The 21,177-nt window shown below is 38.9% G+C and overlaps 1 protein-coding gene across 1 annotated transcript in view; it reads left to right on the forward strand.

The window, feature by feature from the left end:
- The window catches only part of Pak5 (p21 (RAC1) activated kinase 5), a 98,664-nt gene that overhangs the window by 72,456 nt on the left and 5,031 nt on the right, over positions 1 to 21,177 (forward strand). The window contains exons 3-5 of the mRNA XM_076848961.2: positions 7,428 to 7,919; positions 9,836 to 9,969; positions 10,833 to 10,959. Of these exons, the coding sequence (XP_076705076.2) occupies positions 7,428 to 7,919; positions 9,836 to 9,969; positions 10,833 to 10,959 (753 nt within the window). The remainder of the gene's footprint in view (positions 1 to 7,427; positions 7,920 to 9,835; positions 9,970 to 10,832; positions 10,960 to 21,177) is intronic.

Raw genomic sequence — 21,177 nt, forward strand, 5'->3', positions numbered from 1 at the left:
GCCCAAGGTTGCTGTGACAGATAGATGCTGCAGCAGAATTGTTTTTCTTCCTTTTCTTTCTCCCACCTTCCCTCACCAAGGCTTTTTTTCTTCCTCCAGTCTTGGCACAAAATGGTCAAATGATGTTCTACTGCAGAATTCAATTTCACAGTTCAGTTAGGTCCTTGATTACACTGCCAAATTCAGATTAATGTGCATTTAACTAACATGGATCAGGGGAATTCTGGCTGACAGCCAGCTGTAATCGGAGCAATTGATAGCTGTGTGGAGCTTTATGCCCTGTCTACCCCAGCATACCTCTGCTGAAGTTGATTGATTAAATGAATTCATTGCTATAATTATTTATAATTTTGATAAATCACAAGCCTGTGTCTGACCCTATCTTTGGGATGCTGCCCTGTGTGTGAAAGGGTAGTTGAGCTGGATTGTTAACTGGATATTATTTATTCCTATGTAATACAGCCTTTCCCCCCACCTCCTGGCCTTTTTCGATTTTGAATAGAGACATGAAAAAGCATGTTTCTGTAAGAATTAATTGTATGATATACTAAAAATGGTATCAGGAAATTAAAAACCAAGTGTATGTACTTAACCACTTCAAAAAAGGAAGGAAATCACAAATACTTAATCATTCTGTCAGTAATTTTAAAGATTCCTGTAGAACGAATTCCTTTTCAAAATGTGGCAGATTTTCAATGACCATTAGTAGTTTCATACTGCAGCTCAGGAGTTTGGCAGCCTGGGTAATACTCTGCAAAACAATCCATCTACTCTTCTCTGATTTCACCAAACCATATGGAAATTCCCCCTTAAGGTATGCAAACTATGGCCTCATTCCTAAGGAGTTATTTGTTTCAAAAATCCAAGATTGTTTTTTCTAATGGAATGGAAAGAAAGTCTTTGTGGTATCTATTGTTTTCTCTCCTCCATAGCTGCTTTTCTCTCCTGTTCCGCAGCTCCCAGCTTGTGCAATAAGGTCTTCCAGGGTAAATGACATACATAAATCTTTTGGAAATGACATGGAGCATTGGATTCACTAACCTCAGGTCCAATTCTATTGCACTGCAATTTTACTAAATGATTGGATCCCACATTTCTTTCATGATACAGTAGATAGTCCTGCTCATATAAACTGCATGCCTACTCCTTTTTCTTCTGGAATATATTATCAAATAAGATTGTAGAGAAGAGCATGCAATTCAAGGTTCACTCCTTTGCACACTTTTCTTAACATGCATGAGCACATGTGTGCAAAACTGTAGGTTTAGATAAGTTCATCATTTATGTTTTACCTATTGTCAAATATAGGCTATCATCAAGAGTAAAGACAATTCATACTAGGAAAATCAAATAATTCTAAATGTTTAAGGCGAGGAGAACTTATCACAGGAAAAAGCTTCAGCTTTCTTGCTGAAAAGAACATAAAGAAGAACAGCTTGAGCGTTGATATAAACAAACACCAAGTTCTTCTCTGACCAAAGCAAAACTGAAGCTGAACCAATTATGTACATAGGTGATCTACTTATTTTGCTGTGATGGCTATTTGTGTGTGTGTGTGTGTGTGTGTGTGTGTGTGTGTGTGTTTTAAGCTTAATTCTCTCAGCCAAGATTTTTTTTTTTTCAGTTATTTTTCTTCCATTCTTCTCCCCTAGGCATTATCATTCATCATTTTCTGGTCCAATTCTTACATTTTCCTCTAAACTGCTCAGACATCTGGACCCCCAGTGAAACACCGTGACCAGGCTTTATCTCTGTAGTTGTCACTGCAGTCTTTCCACCTCTGTCTGTCTTGACTGTGCCCCACCCCCCACTTTGTCACTGTAACCTGTCTCTGTGAATTCCTGAAGAATTCAAGTGTTTAAATGATTCTGGACTGGAACCTTCAATTCTAACTTCTTAGTAGCCTTGGGTCCTTTGCATGACGTATTTCAACCTACTATGCCTCAGTCACATTATTGGTAAAATGGAATAATTATGGGGCTTATTTTATAACTTGTGGTTTAAATGCAGTAATAAATAGAGTGCCTTGAATAGTTCCTGGCATTAATAACAAATATCATTATTAACATTCATATTTATCAGTCCAGTAAGAATAGCTTCTAATAAAGCAGTTGCTTAATCAAAGAAGCCACACTTTGACTTCAGTAAAATGCCTGTGCATTTGGGGAGGAAAAAAGTGTTCCAGCCTTGATTATATAGATAAGGGGGAGGGGGGTAGCAAGTAATGGTAGAAAAGCCAAGGCAGGCAAGAAAACAGGCAAATAGTACCAGTGTCCTGACCAATGGAACATGGCAACAAAGGACTGGACTAAGTAGAAGAATCTGGTTGCATAATCCTATTGGGAGCATGGGGCCATTTGCCTTGGATTGATTTGGGAAGAATTTCATCTCCATGAGCCTCAGTTTTACCATCCACAAAGTGTAATAAAGTGCTCATTAGTTGATTCTCAGAGTGTAAAATAACGAGGCTGGTCACAAATGTGTGGGTCAGTGAAGTGTACCATCATGGAATCCACAGTTGGGTTCAGAACCAACTGAAGGTCATGGTTCAGCAACATGGTGGAGACAACCAGGATCACTCATGTACTTCTCCTTCAGCTTATTTGTCCTCTCTTCTCCCCTTGAATAGATGAAAGCCCTGGGGAAAGATCACATGTTCCATTTTCAGAAGCAAACAGTTCATTCTTCTTTGAGTACTTGAGTTTGGTTCTGAAAATTATCTCTTGTGGGTAGGGGTTGTCCTTTACTGCTTTTTGAAAAGTCTGCACTCTTACCGGCAGCCGTAAAAGATAATTGCACCTTTTTGTCTAAAAGAACTAATTTCAAAGATGTTTAGCTCCCAGCAAAGAACTCTGACTGCTGCCTTCCTTCTGTAACTGGAAATTGTCCCCCTCACGCAGGCAGGAGCCCTCTTCTTTGTGCCACAGCCAGATGTTAAGAGTAGACCCCAATCATGCTGCTGACAGGCGATAAGGGAGAAGGGACCTAATGCAGTGTGCAGCAGTGTTTCCAATTCCTGTGGGACACAGCTTTCCTGTGTGTAATGTGTCTTCGGAGATCAGTTATACATGCTTGTGGTGAATGAATGCAATTTTGTTTAAAGTGCAAAAACAAATCCTCCAGGAAAGACCCAGGGAGATGATAGCATGGAAAGGTTCCCATGACACACTTTCAAAAATAAAAATCAAAGACTTTGCTTCTCCGCACACCCTGGCCTTGCTGACTAGCCTAGACTTTGTAAATCCAAAGACCAATTTAAAGGAAGATCCATCTGTTTAACTTACATTGACATTAATCTCTCCCCACCATTGTGTGTGTATATAGACACATAGAAGAATTTTCCTTGTGTAACACAAATACATAGCCTTAGAAAAAAAATCAGCCTGTTTTCTAATAGAATATTTTCATTGTAATATATTTTTTTCAATATATTTTAAAGTCAATATATTACAATGTAAGGCACCATGTCTGATTATTTTGAGAATTCATTTTCAGGAATATATATGGCACCTTACATTATACATCTTCAATAAATTCTTACTAGTTTAATTAATATCACTTTTTATTAAATCACTTTTTATTTTACTGTTATACTGTTGTGCTATGTACTTTATAACAATAACACTGCCTCGAATGTATTGGCCAGCCATTGTTTGAAACCATTGTGTATTCAACCCTGTGGAGTTCCTATTATTATTATTATTATTATTATTATTATTATTATTATTATTCAGCTTTAAAGATTAGGGAACTGAGGCTTAGAGAGGCTAGGTGATTTAACTAAAGCCATCAGGTCAGGACTCATCCTTACATGAAAGTCTTCTGCATTCAGGACAGGGTCCCGGCTTAATGGACCTTGTACCTGCGATGCCCTGGTTACCTGTTGGTGGGTTTTGAAGTTAACTGAACGGGTGAGTTCACTTGAGTGGAGTGTAGTTTCTTAAAGCCAGAAGGGCTGCACAGGGCAGCCCTATCATTTAAAGCCAATGAACAGTACAGAAGAAAAAAAAAAAAGAAAAAGAAGGTCAACTGCAGAATTATTACTAAAAAAGAGGAGGAAACAGGCATGTTGTTTGGATAAAATGTGAAATATACTAAAATTGGTAGACACTATTTTTGAAATACAATTTCCCTGCATCAAGAAAATGTAATATAAACAAGAAACTAATATAAAAAAAAAAGAACTGAGAATGGTAAAACACATTGGATACAGTCCTTGTGCCCTAATTTGATGGAATAGCTCTTCTTTTCTGCAGTATGATGGTGTGGGAGCTTGAGACATCTGCCTACTTCTACCATCTTGATGGATCCACTGAGTAATGGATCTCATCCTACTTCTCAGAGGCATTTCACATGCTTCATTACTCCTTAAATTCTTTAAATACCTCCTGCTTGGCCTCTAGAACACGCTACTTCCTTGGTTTTCTTTCTACATCACTGGCCTTTCCTTCTTTGCTCCTTTTTTTCAAGATGCTTGTACACCTTCTTTTTCTGAGATGGTGGAATCCATTGACCTTTTCCTATACATTCAGCATCATGGCTTTAATACCAATCAAACCCTGATGATTCACAGATTCCTCAACTCTTCCCTTGTCTTCGGCATATCTAAGTCACCTAACTGACATCGCTATGTGGATGTTTAATAACTCTCTCAAACTTAAGCCAGCCATAGCAGAACTCTTGATTTTCTCCCATGTATTAGGTATCTATTATTGTATAACAAATCATTCCAAGATTTAATGGCCTGAAACAACAATAGACACTTATCATCTCACACAATTTCTTGGGCCAGGTCTCCCATGAAATTAGTTATCAATTGCTCTAACACGAACTATCTCCTGGGAAAAAGAAAAAATGATGATCAACAAATTACTCCCCAAACTTAAAATAACAAACATTAGTCTCTCTTGGTTGGGAATTTTGGAGGGCTTAGTTGGTCAGTTCTGTCTTAGCATCTCTCATGAGGTTACAGTCATCTGAGGGCTGGACTGCGACTGGAGGATCCATTTCTAAGATGGCTCACAAGGCTGTTGGCTTAAGAATTAAGTTTGTAGCTAACTATTAGCAGAAGGCCTCCTTTCCTCACCACATGGACCTCTCCATAGCATTCTTGAGAGCCATAATGACATGGCAGTTGCAAAAAGCCAGAGCAAGGGATCTGAGTGACAGAAAAAAACACCACAAGCTTGTTTTGACTTAGCCCAAAGAAGAAGGAAGAGGAGGAGGAGGATAAGGAGGAGGAGGAGAAGTACTTATTATCACTTCTTCCATATTCTTTGATCACTCAGATCAACCTTGATACTATGTGGAAGAAGACCATACAGAGTGTAAATATTGGGAGTCAGGGAACATCAGGAGTCATCTTGGAGGCTCATTGCTACTACACCCACAAGCCTATTCCTGCCCCTGAGTCCTCATCTCATTAAGTGGCCTGTTTTTCAAGCCAGAATCTTGTGAGTCATCTTGATTCCTCTCTTGAAACTTCTCATCCAACCCATCATCAAATCCTTGCAACTCTACTTTCAAGCCCTATCCTGGATCCCACCGTATCTTACCCCATATACAGTAAGCACCCTAATTTCAGCCCTCATGGATTACAGCAGTTAATGTACATTACTGTTTCTATGTTTGCCTCCAAAATATATTCTCCTTCATCAGCCAGAGAGAGCCAGACAATGTTACTTCTCTCGGTTTGGTAACCTCCATTGGCGCCTAACTCATTCAGAGCCAAAGCCAACATCCTTGCCAAGGCCTCTATAATCTTCCCTCTAGCTCTGCTCTCTTTCTGAATCTCCCTCCCTCCACTCTACTGGAGATTTCTTGCTGTCCCTCAAAACTTCCAAGTCTGGATCTGCCTAGAATCCCCTATGTGCTTTTCTCTGCTTGGACCATCCCAAACCCAGACAACAATGGTGGTTGTTCCTTCACATCATCCAAATTTCTGCTCAAAGGTACCCTTTCACAGAGGCCTTCCATGACCATACTATCCAAGATGGTACCCCATTACTCTCAACCCTCTTAGTCTGTTTTATTATGAATTTCTTCATGTCACTTAAGAATGAACTACATACTATATATTTATTGACTTCCTTATTTTTTATTTATTTCTTGTTCTAGAATATAAATTCCAAGATGGCAGAAAGATCATCTATTTTGATATTTGGTTAACACTTCCCCAGCATATGAAAGGGTGCCTAGCTTACAGCAGTTGCTCAAATATTAGTATGTCGAATAAGTGGATAAATTCACTAAGTGGGGACAATCATTGTACCTAGAACAGTGCTGTCCAGTTGTCATTATTTCAGTGGAGGTCATGATCCATGGGAATGATATCTGATGTGATGGTTATTTTATACTGAAAATATAGTTAGTATGACTGAGGAACTCAATTTTTTATTTTATTCTTATTGACTTCAAATAGCTATTCTTATTGACTTCAAATAGCTATATATGACCATCTTATAACTACCATCTTAGAGTAGATATAGATCCTTACAGTAGATGGCAGGAATACAGGGGCAAGTTAATGTCATTCTATGCATATCACAACAAAGAGACAGAAATTTCTTGGGGTGCTGTGTTAAGAAGGAGCCTGAGGTCAAAATCAGCTAATCATTTTTGAGTACCACCTATGTAACTAGTACTGTGTTGTCATATGGTCTTATTAAAAAAAAATAAAGGATATATTGATCCATTAGCACTTTCTGTCCTGGACAAGAAGGTGAACATGGTATGATGTGGTTTGTGTACAATTCCAGTGATGAACAGGGCTCTTTCCTGATCCTTTCCAAGAAGTGATTTTTGGGACCTACATCTACAATCCTATAAGAATGGTCCCCTTACTTGGACTGCCCTTCCCATTCTCTGCTAAATTCCCTCCACCCACTCTTCAAAATCAGAGTGGAATGTTCTTTGCTGCCATCCCTTTGGGAGCTAGCCAAATATACAGATTTCATGCATACACCTGCAAATTTTGGTTGCTTTCAGTTATATTTGTACTTACTTGGCAATACTGTTACATTCATTTTCCTCATGGTCTACACCAAAGTAAAAGCTGCTTAGTACCAAGAGTTAGGTTCTCCCTTGTACAGATAGATGTACTATGTTATATATGGATGGTACATAACATTTTTAAGTCTGTGAGTTCAAAAGCATGGAAAAGGCCTCCTACCCCTGAAATTCTTGCCCAAAATACTGAACAAGTAAATACTGTTAAGCCACAAATACACCTGGGAAAATTACACATGAATTAAAACTCCCCCTATGTTGTGCACTGATGGGAGAAGACTCTTTCTTAGTGTAACCAGTACTGTTGGTGCCCCAGTTATATCTTTTCATCACCTATTATTGACCTTCATTCTACCAGCTGACCATTCCCAATTTGGATCCAGCATGTGAATCTTTTCCATCCATGTCTGTCTTTCCAGGTGGATTATGATCGAGCACAGATGGTCCTCAGTCCTCCACTGTCAGGGTCTGACACCTACCCCAGGGGTCCCGCCAAACTACCTCAAAGTCAAAGCAAAGCAGGCTATTCCTCAAGCAGCCACCAGTACCCTTCTGGGTATCACAAAGCCACCCTATACCACCACCCTTCCCTGCAGACCAGTTCACAGTACATCTCCACAGCCTCTTACCTGAGCTCTCTCAGCATTTCATCCAGCACCTACCCCCCACCCAGCTGGGGCTCCTCCTCAGACCAGCAGCCCTCCAGGGTGTCCCATGAACAGTTCAGGGCTGCTCTGCAGCTGGTAGTCAGCCCGGGAGACCCCAGAGAATACTTGGATAACTTTATCAAAATCGGAGAAGGGTCAACAGGCATCGTGTGCATCGCAAGCGAGAAACACACGGGAAAGCAAGTGGCGGTGAAAAAAATGGATCTTCGAAAGCAACAGAGGCGAGAATTGCTTTTTAATGAGGTAAATGGTGTGTTTGGATCATCCTTTCTCTCCAGTGTAACATTTATATCCCATTTCAAAAACAGCAGGTGTATATTTGAGGACATTAGAAAGGCACCCACATAATCTTTTCTACTTGTCTTTTTCTATGTGTGTTTGGCTGTCACTTTTATAAAGTACTTCATGCATGTCACTCACTGTGCTAAGCATTAATTTAGTTGGACCTCACAACCCCATGAGTCAGAAAGTGTTCTCACTATTTCAGCAACAAGGAAACTTAGGCTCAGATTAAGTGACCCTCCCAAGGTTGTGCAGTAATTTGACCACAGACCTGTGATTTGCATTCCTTTCTCCACTGTCTACAGCTGTTTGTAGATCAACCTTCACATCTGTAGGAAATTGGTTCCAGGACCCCCTCAGACACAAAATCTGTGAATTCTCAAGTCTTTTACATAAAACAGTATATAGTATTTGCATATAGTCTATGCATATCCTCCTGTATACCTTAAAGCATCTCTAAAACCCAATGTAATATAAATGCTATGTAAGTAGTTTTTATATTACATTGTTTAGGTAATAAAAGTAAAGTGAACAGTCTGTGCATGTTCAGTACTGATGCATTTTTTAAAAAATCATTTTCTATTCACTATTGATTGAATCCACAGATGAAAATCTCAGGGAAGCAGAGGGACAACTGTATACATATTATATTGTTGTGATACTATTTTTATCCTTTATAACCGATTTTTGTAAGTCAGTAAACTGAGGTTTAATCAATGGCCTGTCATTCTTTAGGAACTTTAACACATTTTTTTTCTTAACTATAAAAAATAATGATTTCTTCCTGCAGAAAGTATGGAAAGTATAAGAAAGTGTCCCACACAATTCCACAAGCAAGCAATGCCTACATTAAGACTTTAGTGTCTTCTTTTTTATATTTTTTTCTACTTATATATCTCTTTACTTTGGGATAATTCTATATGTGTGGTTTGGTAACTTTCTTTTTTAGTTTTTATTTTTTTTATTTATAAATAATAGTAAAATTTATTTTGATATGTTTATACAAGCATGGAATATTTTATTCTAATTAGGACCCCAGTCTTGCCAATGCATACCACATTGAAATTCACTGTGGTGTACTCATATATGTACATAGGAAAGTCATGTCAGATTCATTTCATTGTCTTTTCTATTCTTATCCACCTTCTCTTCGTTTCCCTTTGTTGAATCCACTGAACTTCTATTCTTCCCCTCCCCACCCCTTTGTAGTTTGGTAACATTCAAATTTCAATTACTATTAACATTAAGTTGATATTAATAAAAATTAAAATAAGATATATATTAACATGTTTTCTTTTCTACATGTCAAAACATCATTTTCATGGCCAATAATTTTTTTGTCACATATATGTGTCAAATTCACTTCCAGTTTCTGATTTTATTGTTTCTAATTTGAGACTTTTATAATTTTGTAGTGAATGTTGTTATAACACATGTCTTTGGCCTCATAACTGATAATTTCTTTAGATTCATAGAAGTGGAATGAACAGATCTAATGATATATCATATTTTAGGGAAATTACATATAGTATTTCCAGAAAGTTCATACCAATTGGTATCCTCACCAGTAGTCCTATTTCACCTTCACTAGCATTACCAGATACTATCATGTTATCTCTGTTAATTTGATAGATATGAATAAATTGTACTATTTTCATGAACATTTTTACTACCAGTGAGGCTGAATTTTATTTTTGTAAGTTTATAGGGCACATCATATTACTTTTTACACGCAACTCTTGATATATTAAATAAGCCTTTTATGTATATTTGTTGTACATATTCTTCCACTTTCTTATCTACCTTTTCAGCCACTAGAGAACAGCCAGCCAAATTCCACCAAAACAAGTCAAAAAGTATCTTTCTCATTCATCCAGGTTGTGATAATGCGGGATTACCACCATGAAAATGTGGTGGACATGTACAACAGCTACCTGGTTGGAGATGAGCTCTGGGTGGTCATGGAGTTTCTAGAAGGTGGTGCCTTGACAGACATCGTTACTCATACCAGGTACATTTCTTTATTATCCAGGCAGACAATTCAAGGTGCTTAATATTCTTCTCCAAGGTTAAGGTCTCAATGATTGTCTTCTCAACTCTTCATAAGTTGTAAACTCTTTGGAATCAAGGAACACAGCTTCCTTTTCTCCTATGTTTCCCAGATTTCTCATTGTTATATCTTGCATGTGTAGTCCATTCATTCAATTGACATTCTACCTACCCTAAGAAGGTTATTAATACCCAATTATTATTATTATTATTATTATTATTATTATTATTATTTGCTTTTTTGGTGTGTTGGGAATTGAACCTTGCTGGTGCTAAGCATGCACTTTACCACTGAGCTATAACTACAAACCTGCCTTTGATTTAAAAATCAGCAATCTGCAAAAAGGGACAAACAACAAAAGTGCCCATTACCAACTAGAGTTGAAATACTGAGTTGTCATGCCATAATACCACCCCATGAACCTAAGGAAGGAAAGGGCGGGTAGAAGATCAAAGTTTAATATTAGAAAGCAAGCCTCCTAACAAAGAAATTCTTCAATTCTGGTTTAAACCAGTCTTGCAGTTTTGTTAATGCCTAAGAAATTTTTTGTAAGAATCCATGGAAGTAAATTTGTACTAATGACCCAGAGCTGAAAAACTGAGGTCTCATTCTTTTGATTTATGCTGGACCTCTTTTAATTTTTGACACCAAACCTGTGTTCTGGCAATCAAGCCAGAACCTTCCTTTTGTTTGTCTGCAGATTTTCCAGATATGGGCTGCAGTACATGGACTAGTTCTCCAGAACACAAAAAATTAACCTCTCCTGAGAATTTGAAAGATGCCCTTGTACCTCTCTTGTTCCTCAACTGTTATTTCCTTTCTAGAATGAATGAAGAACAGATAGCTACTGTCTGTCTGTCAGTGCTGAGAGCTCTCTCCTACCTGCACAACCAAGGAGTGATTCACAGGGATATAAAGAGTGACTCCATCCTCCTGACAAGTGATGGCCGGGTAAGATTTTCACGTTGGGTTTCTCCTTCATCGCTTCATCTGTCATGCACGTTATTCTCTTAAGAACACTTTTGCATAATTCTCATTTTTCTTAGTCACCAGTCACCCACCACACTTTCCAGAAGACTTACAAAAAGGAAATTACCTTCCCATCCTCTGTGTCAACCTGTTCCTCAGAATTACCTGTGACCTGAATTGGAATGGATAATTTGCCTCCTTTACAATGAAGTATAGGAACTAATGAAAGCTTTGAAAATTTCATTTTCTGTCACATTCCTCCTCTTGTTGGAGAGAGGAGCTGACTTTTCTAGGGCTGTGTTTCTCCCCTTCCTGCAAATATCCATGTCTGCAGGGTCTCTCAGAAGCCCTGCAAGAAACAGATGACAAGCTCCAAAAGGATAATTTGCAGAGAGGTTACTTAATAATATTTTATAAAAGTTCAAGCAGACATAGAAAATTCTTAAGGAATAGGGCACAAACATGAGTGCAATACTCTACAATAGACTACCATTCTTTCTCATGCCTGAAAAACTGAGGCAGGAAACTGTCTGCTAGAATCTGGAAATAGGTTATAGTATTCAGGACTGCCTGGCAGGAACTCTGAGCTTTGGTGAAATCCAGTCCATGGTAAACCTGTAGCATGTGAGCAGAGGATAACTATCCCAACCTCACTCTGCCTCTTGTTTCTGTCATCTACTGATGCTCCCCACTGTCTCAACCCAGTCAGGAGCCATCACTACAGTCAGTGCAGATGGGCCTCCTAAGGCTCAGAGAAAGGAGGAGAATGTGTCTGAAAGGACAAACAGAAAATACTCATCACACCAGAATATTTCCATGCCCAGACTTCTGCATTTCTCATCACTGCAGCATGCCCAGAGGATTCTGTTTAATCTCAGCAGCTATACCATGGTATAGAGCATACAACAATTAAGGAAATAATGAACAATGAACGGCTGTTCCAAGGAAGGATTAGTTAGATAGGATAGTTCTGAAGCATAGATTTTAACCATTTAGGATTTTAAATTCCCTGATACTCCCACTAGAGTTAATAGCCCTGGGACAAATAGAGCCAGTCATCCCTTTGATGTACCTATCTTTTATAATCCAGTAATCTTGGCCCTAAGGAGAATGTTCACGTCACATCAGAATTGCCTAGAGATGATCAGAGAACAACAGGAGGAAACTTCCCAAGCACTTTGGCTTTTATTATTTAGTTTTTAAAATATTTTTTTTTAGAGAACTGAGTAAGTTCAGAATAGATGACAAAATAAAGATCACTCAATCCTACTTAATATTTTTCTGTCTTTCCATGTATACATAATTTGCAAACTTGGGATTATATTTAATGGGCAGTTTGTGGTTCTACTTTTTGCATTAGTCAGGCTGAAATTTTTAAAAGCAGGACTACAGGAGCATCTGTAAGGTTTTGCTATGCAACAAACGTCACAATACTTAATGGCTTAAAGAAAGAACCATTTATTTATTCACAAATCTATGGGTCATCATTCTGGGCTGATATCAGGTGGAACAACTAGTCTCTGCTCCATGTGGCACAAACTAATGAACTTGTGACCAAACTGCAGTTGATGGTCTCACTCACTTGCCTGGCAATTGGCTGGCTTTCAGAAGACACAGGAAGGTTACCTGGCCCCAACCAAGTATTGTTTGTCTCCTAGTAGAGTAGCCCTGTAATTCATATGTTGCTGGTAGCAAGGTTCCCAAATAGAGCAAGACAAGTAAGCCCTGTTGCAGATCAACAAGCTCTTTTAAACCCTGTGCTTATATAATGTATGCAAAAAGTAAGTCATACCACACAGCCAAGTCCAGATTCAAGAGGGGGGAAATAGATTCCATGTCTTGATAAGACAAAATACAAAGTCATACTAGAAAGGGATATAGTCCAAAGGGAAGGGAAGAATCAGCATCCATTTTTGCGTAATCTTCTGTAAAACAGAAGTATAGGAAAAGAACAAGAATTCTTCCTTGGCCCGATTCAGAAAGCACCTAGGCCCCACAATCTCAAATTCAGTTTGTAAAACATGGAACTGGCCCATGAATCAGTATAAGTGGTCCACTTGTACTACCAGAAAGAAAAAGCATGGCGATTTCAAGACAACCCTTCTTTGCCTGGAGATTGATGTTGCAGGCCTCCTTGTTGGAAGTACCTATCTGATGTCAAAATCAGACAGCAAACTAAGATAATAATTCCTTGTTTCATTAGCTCATTTAAAGATCTTCCCTCCTCTCAATGTGTAAGGTAATTAAATCTTTCAGTTGTTATTCTCAAGGGAAGAACCTTTGTCTCAAAATCTCCTGTACTGCTGTGTACCTGGCAAAAAGCTCATGGGGCCAGGCACATTGGAAGTCCTTAAAGTCTTAGTGGCTTTTTATGCATGTCATTTCATAAATATTTGCTGAATGTCTACTATGTGCTAGGGATGGGTATAACTCCTACGGATGAACAAAGCAAAATCACTTCTTTCATTAAGCTTATTTAAGGGTTGGAAATGTGGTAATAAACAAATATATATTTTTTAAAAAATCACTACCAGACAAGAAGTGCAAAGTGCTAAATTTTCTGTAATTGATTTAAGCAGAGTAAGGATTATTATGGAACATAAGGAGCCTGGAGCTCTATTATAAAGGCCAGTCAGAAAAGGCCCCTCTGTTGCAGTGACATCACAGAAGAGGTTTAGGAGGAATTGGACCTTTTAGCTGTCAGAGGTAGGAGTCTCCCAAGCAGAGAGAACAAATTGAATGTTTGGTGGATCTGTGCCTCTTGGCTGTGTAGCCCAAAGGTTTTTCATTCACATTTCAGAACTTTATACCATATTGATTCTAATGGGCTTCTTCAGTTTTCTACAGAACAAGGAAACTATTTTTTTACATAAAGAGAGCTGAGATCGAGTTTGAATACTCTGCAAAAAGACAGCTGAGAGCACATTTTTATACTGAACTATTAGAGCATATTGAGAAGACTATTTCAGTTATTTTATTGCTATTATAACAAAGTACCTCAAGGTCATAGGTCAATGAGCTTTTGAGCTGTGTCTCAATGTCTCTGAGGGTTGACTGGGCTCAGCAAGGCAATGCTGCTCTGACCTCTGGTTAGATGATGCCTGGACTGGGGTCTTCTAGAAGTCTTCCTCACTTACATATCAGATAGGTAGTGGTAGCTGGTGACTGCAAGGTCAGTTGGGAACTATTAGAACAACAACAGTGGGGCCTCTCCATGACACTTGGGCTTCCTCATGGAATGGTAGTTGGGTTCCATGAGTGGATTCCAAGAAAACAAGGTGGAAGTACATGGCATTTTTGTAACATAATCACAGTATCAAGTAGTGTCACTTTCACCATAATCACAAGTCCTTCCAGATTAGTAAAGAAGGAAGGATGGAATCCTCCTCAGTGGGAAGAAAATTAAAGTCATGGTATAAGAAAAGCTCATGAAATGGGTGATAATATCGTTTACTCTTTTAAAAAGTACTGTCTGCCACACAAGAAGTACTGGATTCTCTTCCTGTTGGGAGATATTGAACATCATTAGATAAATGCAAATTAAAATTACAATGATATATCACTACACACCTATAAGTATGGCTAAAATGAAAAATAGTGATAACACTGCTCATTTATACATTGCTGGTAGGAATATAAAATGGTACAACCACTCTGAAAAACAGTTTGCAGTTAGTTTCAAAACTGGGGATTATAATGGAGAAATTTATATTCCATGCATGTATGAACAGCCAAAATGAACCCAAGTATTATGTATAATATGAATCACTAGTAAAATATTTAAGAAAACGAAAACTGACTTACCCTTTGACCAGTAATTACACTCTTGTGCATTTATCCCAGAGAAATGAAGCTTATTTGCACATAGAAACTTGTGTACAAATATAATGAAGCTTATTTGCACATAGAAACTTGTGTACAAATAGTCATAGAAGCTTTTTTCATAACAACCTCAAATTGGAAACTCCCCAAATGTCTTTCAGAGGGTAAATAGTTAAACAAAGTATGGTGTGGTCATACCATGGAGTGTACTATTCAACAATTAAAAGAAAAGCAAACAATTGACACATACAGAAAGTGATTGAATTTCCAGGAAATTATGCTCAGTAAAAAAACATCCAGTCTCAAAAATGATATATGTTGCATGGTTCTGAGTATATAATATATGTGAAATAATTATAGAGATCCACAGCAGATAAATGGTTGCCTGGGGCTAGGAACAGGGTACGTGCAGTTATGAAGGGATATCCTAGGAAGTCTTATGGTGATGGTTTGATTAGATATCTTGTTTGTGGTGGTGGCTATGCAAGGCAATGTGTGTTAAAATGTCAGAGTATGCATACACATAACACATAGATAGGTTCATATAGACCTGATAAAATCTGAATAAGCTCTGTGGGTTGTCTCCACCTCAATTCTTTGTGTTGATATTATGCTGTACCTTGATAAGAGGCTGATAGTATGAGAGTCTAGATGCACATTTTTTGGCAACTTCTGTGAAGCCATGATTGCAAAATCAACAGAAAATGACAGGAACTTGCTCAGACTGAAAAGAACAAATTATTTCTGGCTTCTTAAAAGTCTAGAAGAAAACTTCCTTTATATCAATTAAAAGAAAACCATTTCCTAATTACCTATGACATATATAATATCTGATTAGTCATTGATTTCTGGTAAGCAGCAAAGTAGTCCCAGAACACGTGCTGAGTGTTGGTATGTAAATACCCCAGCTCTCTCATTTGGTAGAATAACTGAGAGTCACTTGTTCTACACAGTCCACCAGACTGCTTCAGCAAGATTGAGCTCTAATTGCCCATAACTAGCCTGATAAATAATCTCTAAATAATTCCCTTCCTTATCATACTTGGCCATATCACTGCTAGTATTTCTTACATCTTCCAAATAAATGACTTGCACTGAGTTCTTGCCTAGGGATGTGCTTCTGCGGTATTATAAACATGGTGCTTGGAAACAGTGATATGTTTGTGCCCTGCCTCCCATAAAATTTGAAGCAGGGATAAAGAATTATATAAAAGGCCACAGACCGACAATGTGGACATTATGATTGTTCCTCCTCTTCTTTACTATGACAATCAGCTGGAATCATCTTTTCCCTAGAGGTATGGGCCCAATAGTATTCTATTGTCTCCACCTAGCCCCATTTAATTGATTTGATATTATTAGCTTTCTTCCCTTCATCATTTTAGTTTTGTTGTCTCTCAAATAACTAGAAATTTACAAAACAGCATGACCTGGAGATTGTTTCCCCAGGGATGTTCTTAAATAGACACTCAGGCGTGTGAAATAACTTGCTAAAATTCATTCTGCTCCGACAGTCTCTGAGATAACATCCTGGTCTCCATCCGTACTCCCTTTCTGCTACTTGATAAGAGAACTTTGCCTAATGTGGGTAGCACAGCATGAAGTTAAGAGGCCCAGGTTTTGCTTTTCTTTTAACACTTCTGTGCAGCCTCCGGCAAGCTACTATTACTCTCTGTGCTCTGCCAAGTGGCAGAGGGTGGGCTAAGGTCTCTATCCTATTCTAGGTTAGTCTCTCTGAGGTTCTTCCTCCCCTCTTTGAGTTAGCAGCTGATGAAGTGGACCTTAAGCAGAGTTGGAGGCACCATTATCATGATGACACCTTTAATTCCCACTCTCAGTTCCTTTGTCCCTGGGTCATTGCTCTCCTTGAAGCAGAAATTCTCAAACATTAGTGACATTAGAACCCAATGGAGAACTTGGCAAGAAAATGGATTCCCCAACCCCAGGGATGCTAAATCACTCAATCTGGGTGGTCCCATCAAATTTGCATCTCCAACAAGTTCTCACATTATGCTGAGACTACACAAGTTAAATGCCTTATTGAAAGCACCCAGGAATTAGGCCCAAAAGCAATCATCCATGGCCTCAGTCCCAAACCTGAAGCAAACACAAAATTCTTTAGTGGGTATGCAATTAATAGAGCAAGGGGTTTTACCTTCTATTTTTAATCCTGAGGGTATCTTGTGGATAGATTTCATTTTGCTAGGGGCCCCTCTTCTCCATCCTTTTGTGGGGGTCTGTGCTTCCTAGTTAGGGCACATTAGACGTGGATGGGATCTCAGGTTTAAATAGCAGCTTTGTCTGAGTTCTAAATTCCACTTCCTTGTCTGGTTCTTGTGTAACCAGCTACCTCCTCTTCCTCTGGGGTGGGAGTGGAGGTGGTATACTAGCTGCAGTTTCCTTAGCCTGACTGCATTAGTTAGACAAGGGTGGTTTCCTAAGCAGCAGAGTTATACAATTCCATCTAAAATAAGGCTCAGCTTAGAGTCTGTGTGATTTGCTTTTAAGATCTGCCTCCAGTGCTTTATTATACTCATTACTTGAGATCTCATTATCTACTTGCAGATTTATTTGGACAAATGTTGTGTGCAATTATGCTCTTTTAGAAAATTGTCTCTTTTATGTACTTGGATGAGTAAAAACTTATACAAAAGTGCTTATACTCCTTCAACAGAAGAACAGGCCTAAGTCCCAAGTGTCTAGTTTCAATTACATATCTTACACTTTGTCAGGAAGATAATTATTAGCATGCCATATTTTGAGGGGATTGAGTTTGTTCATGTCAGCAAGGAGAAACCCACACCAGGAATACTGAAATTAAAAACTATCAATACCCAAATGCTCATACATTCACCTCCTTAGTCATTCAGTTTTCATTTGTATAGGCAAATGGAATTTATCAGCGTGACTGTTCTTGCTCTTCTGACTGTGTAGAGCGGCTGTACACCCACAGTTTAGCTTTAGAAATAACCAGCCCTGACCCACACACAGATAGAGACCTGAGAGTTTCCTAAAACTGACTCAACTTCTTCTCAGATCTCTACTGGATAGATTCCTTCTAGAATTCTCTATTTTAAATCAGGTTGCTTGAAAAAAATTCAAGCATTATCTGTCGAAGTTTAAATGCATTACTTTAAGTCTCAGCTGATACTTTTAAAAACTCAAAGTCTTTCGGATTTAGCTACCACCAACTCCCTCTTCTCACCTCCCACACCCACTCTTTTCCCCATGGTGGCTTCTTGGAGGAAGAGGGAAAAGTATGGTATGTGGAACCTCAGGGTAAAGGGGATAGGACTCATCTTCCAGTTCTTCTCTGGACCTTGCATTGGTGTGCCTGGACTCTCCTCATACCTGGAATAAAAACCAGCTTGTCCTTCCATGGCTAGGCTGTCCAGGAGGTGCCTCAGCAATGTTTCACTCCTCCTGCCTTTGCCTCAAGTGGTGAAAGCTGTCCTTTTGTTCAAGTCCGTTTATCAAACATGGCCTTGTGCCAGGCACATTCTCCTTCTCTCACTGAGATCTGGAGGGGCTTATAGACTTTTGGGCATCACACACAAGCCATGGAAGCCAGAAGTGCTGCCTCAAGACCACTTCCACTCACACAATTGTGCTGTCTCCATGGAGGCCAAGTTGGGCATGGCCAAGCCTGCAGCTCAGTTGGTTTATTGAAATATTGCAGTATTTTCATTCTGGTTAGTTAGGTGCCACTCTTTCAAGTTGTTAGAATATCTCGTATCTCTGAAACCCTTTCTGGGATACATTAAAAATGTTAGTCCTATCCAAAGTAACTCTAGGACACTGCTTGACTTTATATCTAGATTCTGATTGATCTAGATCAACTATTAAATATTTTGATTACCTCTGAACTCAGACATATATTGGCATTCTCCTCTTGCCTGTTAGTGTAGCTACATATGCTATAGCGAATACTGAAGCTCACTGCCATCCACTTGGATATACTGGGAATTGGTGTACAGTAAGGAGTATGGGGCCTGATATAATCAACATTGCTTTTCTCTTTCCCCTTCTGTAAGTAATCCCAGGCTAAAAAGAACAGACAGCAGAATTTTTACTTCTGTGCATAATAGACTTCTTTTATAACAGGGCAGCAAGGATTCTGGACTAATTGCCATTGCCACAGGGTTTTCTTCTTCACACAACAGGGGAGATTCCATGATCTGAGTCCTGTGCAGTTGATTCTTGATTTGCCAAAGCAATTGAGAAAATCGTCTCTCCCCTAAAGCATCTTTTCCCCTAATCCCACCAGGAATAATCCAGTTGTCCCCTACTCCAAGCCACTGTTAGTGACTGATTAGTGAGAACCAATAGCCGAGGATCTTGTTAAAATGGAGACTCTGACTTGATTAGGTCTAGGGTGGGACTTAAGATTCTGCAAGTCTAATAAGCTCCCAGGTCATGTTGTTGCTGCTACTGGTGCTGCTGCTGATTTGAGTAGCAAGACCCTGCATACCATCCCTCTCATCTCTTCAGACACCCTGTCAGCAATCCATCTTCAACATCTACCACATTTCTTTTTTCATTTTTTTTTTTTAGAGAGAGAGAGAGAGAAATTTTTAATATTTATATTTTAGTCTTCAGCAGACACAACATCTTTGTTTGTATGTGGTGCTGAGGATTGAACCCGGGACGCACGCATGCCAGGCGAGCACGCTACCACTTGAGCCACAGCCCCAGCCCAACTTCTTACCACATTTCTAACTGCCTTCTTTTGACCTATAATTTTGCTCTTCAGTACAGGGTAGTGATCGAACATGTAAATCCTAGCTCTCCCATTAATTGCCTTGAATCCTGGGAAAGTAACCTAACCCCTTTATAATTTGGCTTACTTATCTATAAAATGGGGATAATAATATTTCCCAGCACATTCATTTCTTGTGAGCAGTTAAATGAGATATACATGAAAAGTGCTTACAGTGGTACCTCACATGTAGTAACAGCTCAGTGAGGTTTATCTAGAGTGTGTTAGGCATACACTTTGAGAGTGTGCTGGGACTACAGTAACAAAGCCCCCCATACTGAGTGGATTTTTATTCTCTCTGAATTTAATTTAGTCTCACACAGTGCAGGAGAACAGAAGACCCAAAATCAAGGTGTTGACAGGATTTGTTCCTTCTGAAAGTTTTGAGAGACAATCTCTTATATTCCTCCCTCCTACTTTCTGGATGTTTTTGGTAATTCTTGGTGTTCCTTGGCTTAGAGGATTACCACTCTAATCGTGGCCTCCATCTTCCTATGCTCTTCCCTATGTGTCTGTGTGTCCTGTCTTTTTCTTATAAGGACACCAGTCATTGGAGTGTAGGTGTAGGTGTAGGTGGGATTTGGCACCTACACTAATCCACTATGACCTCACCTTAACTAAATATAGTTGCACCTCATATAATGACAAAGGTACATTCTGAGACATGTGCTCACAGCCAATTTGCTCATTGTGAAAACATTATAAAGTATGCTTGTGCAAACTAAGACGGCTGCAGCATCACTAGGCAAAGAATAGCAAGTTTGATTGAGGTCATCCAATGTGGAGACATATACTGGTTGGTGACACAGTTTGGTGTTTTTTGGTTTTTGAGATTTTTTTTTTGTGTGTGTGTGTGTGTGTGTGTGTGTGTGTGTGTGTGTGATGCTAGGGATCAAATATAGGATCTTATGCATGCTAACTAAGCACACTACCACCGAGCTATATCCCAACCCAAAAATACAGATTTTAAATGGAGAGGAATTAAGTATAGGAAGAAAGAGAATATGCAGCAAGAAGAGGTAAAAAGGAAAAAAAGATTAGAGTTGAAAGCAGAACCCAAAGGAACATCAAAGTCTAAGGTGTAGATGGCAGAGGTAGAGAGAAAAAAAGAAAAAGAAAATTTAAAAAGGAAGATTGAGAAAGGAGGTTCAGAAAGTTATAGACTATCAAGACAGAACTCATACCTTAGAGACTATATCTTGGATATATAGAGAATTTTAACTTCAAATATTCATTCTGCACCACTGCTAAACAATGCCCAGTGTACTATTTCCTTTTGAATTCTATCATCACTAACAACTAAGCAGCCCACTGATATTCTTGTTGGTAAGGCCACCTGAAGTTCAGAGCAGGTCAGCCTGACCAGGAATAAACCTGGTGCCTCCCAGAAATAAACCAAATTCCCATCATTTAGACTACACAAGCCAACCGGTGTCTAAGAGTGCATTATGTTCTTAAAAGGACAGGAGCTTTGTGCAAGAATTTTCAAAGTTCGTTTTCTTTTTGACAATAGCTGAGTCCTTAGCATCTGCTCTTCCCTTCTTAGCTTGACCTCCACCTTAAGGATCTGTCAACCATGTGCTGACATCTGGTTTCTACACCTGCATTTCCACGCTCAG

Source organism: Callospermophilus lateralis, chromosome 3 (assembly GCF_048772815.1).
Source record: "Callospermophilus lateralis isolate mCalLat2 chromosome 3, mCalLat2.hap1, whole genome shotgun sequence".
In the NCBI taxonomy this organism is placed as follows: Eukaryota; Metazoa; Chordata; class Mammalia; order Rodentia; family Sciuridae; genus Callospermophilus; species Callospermophilus lateralis.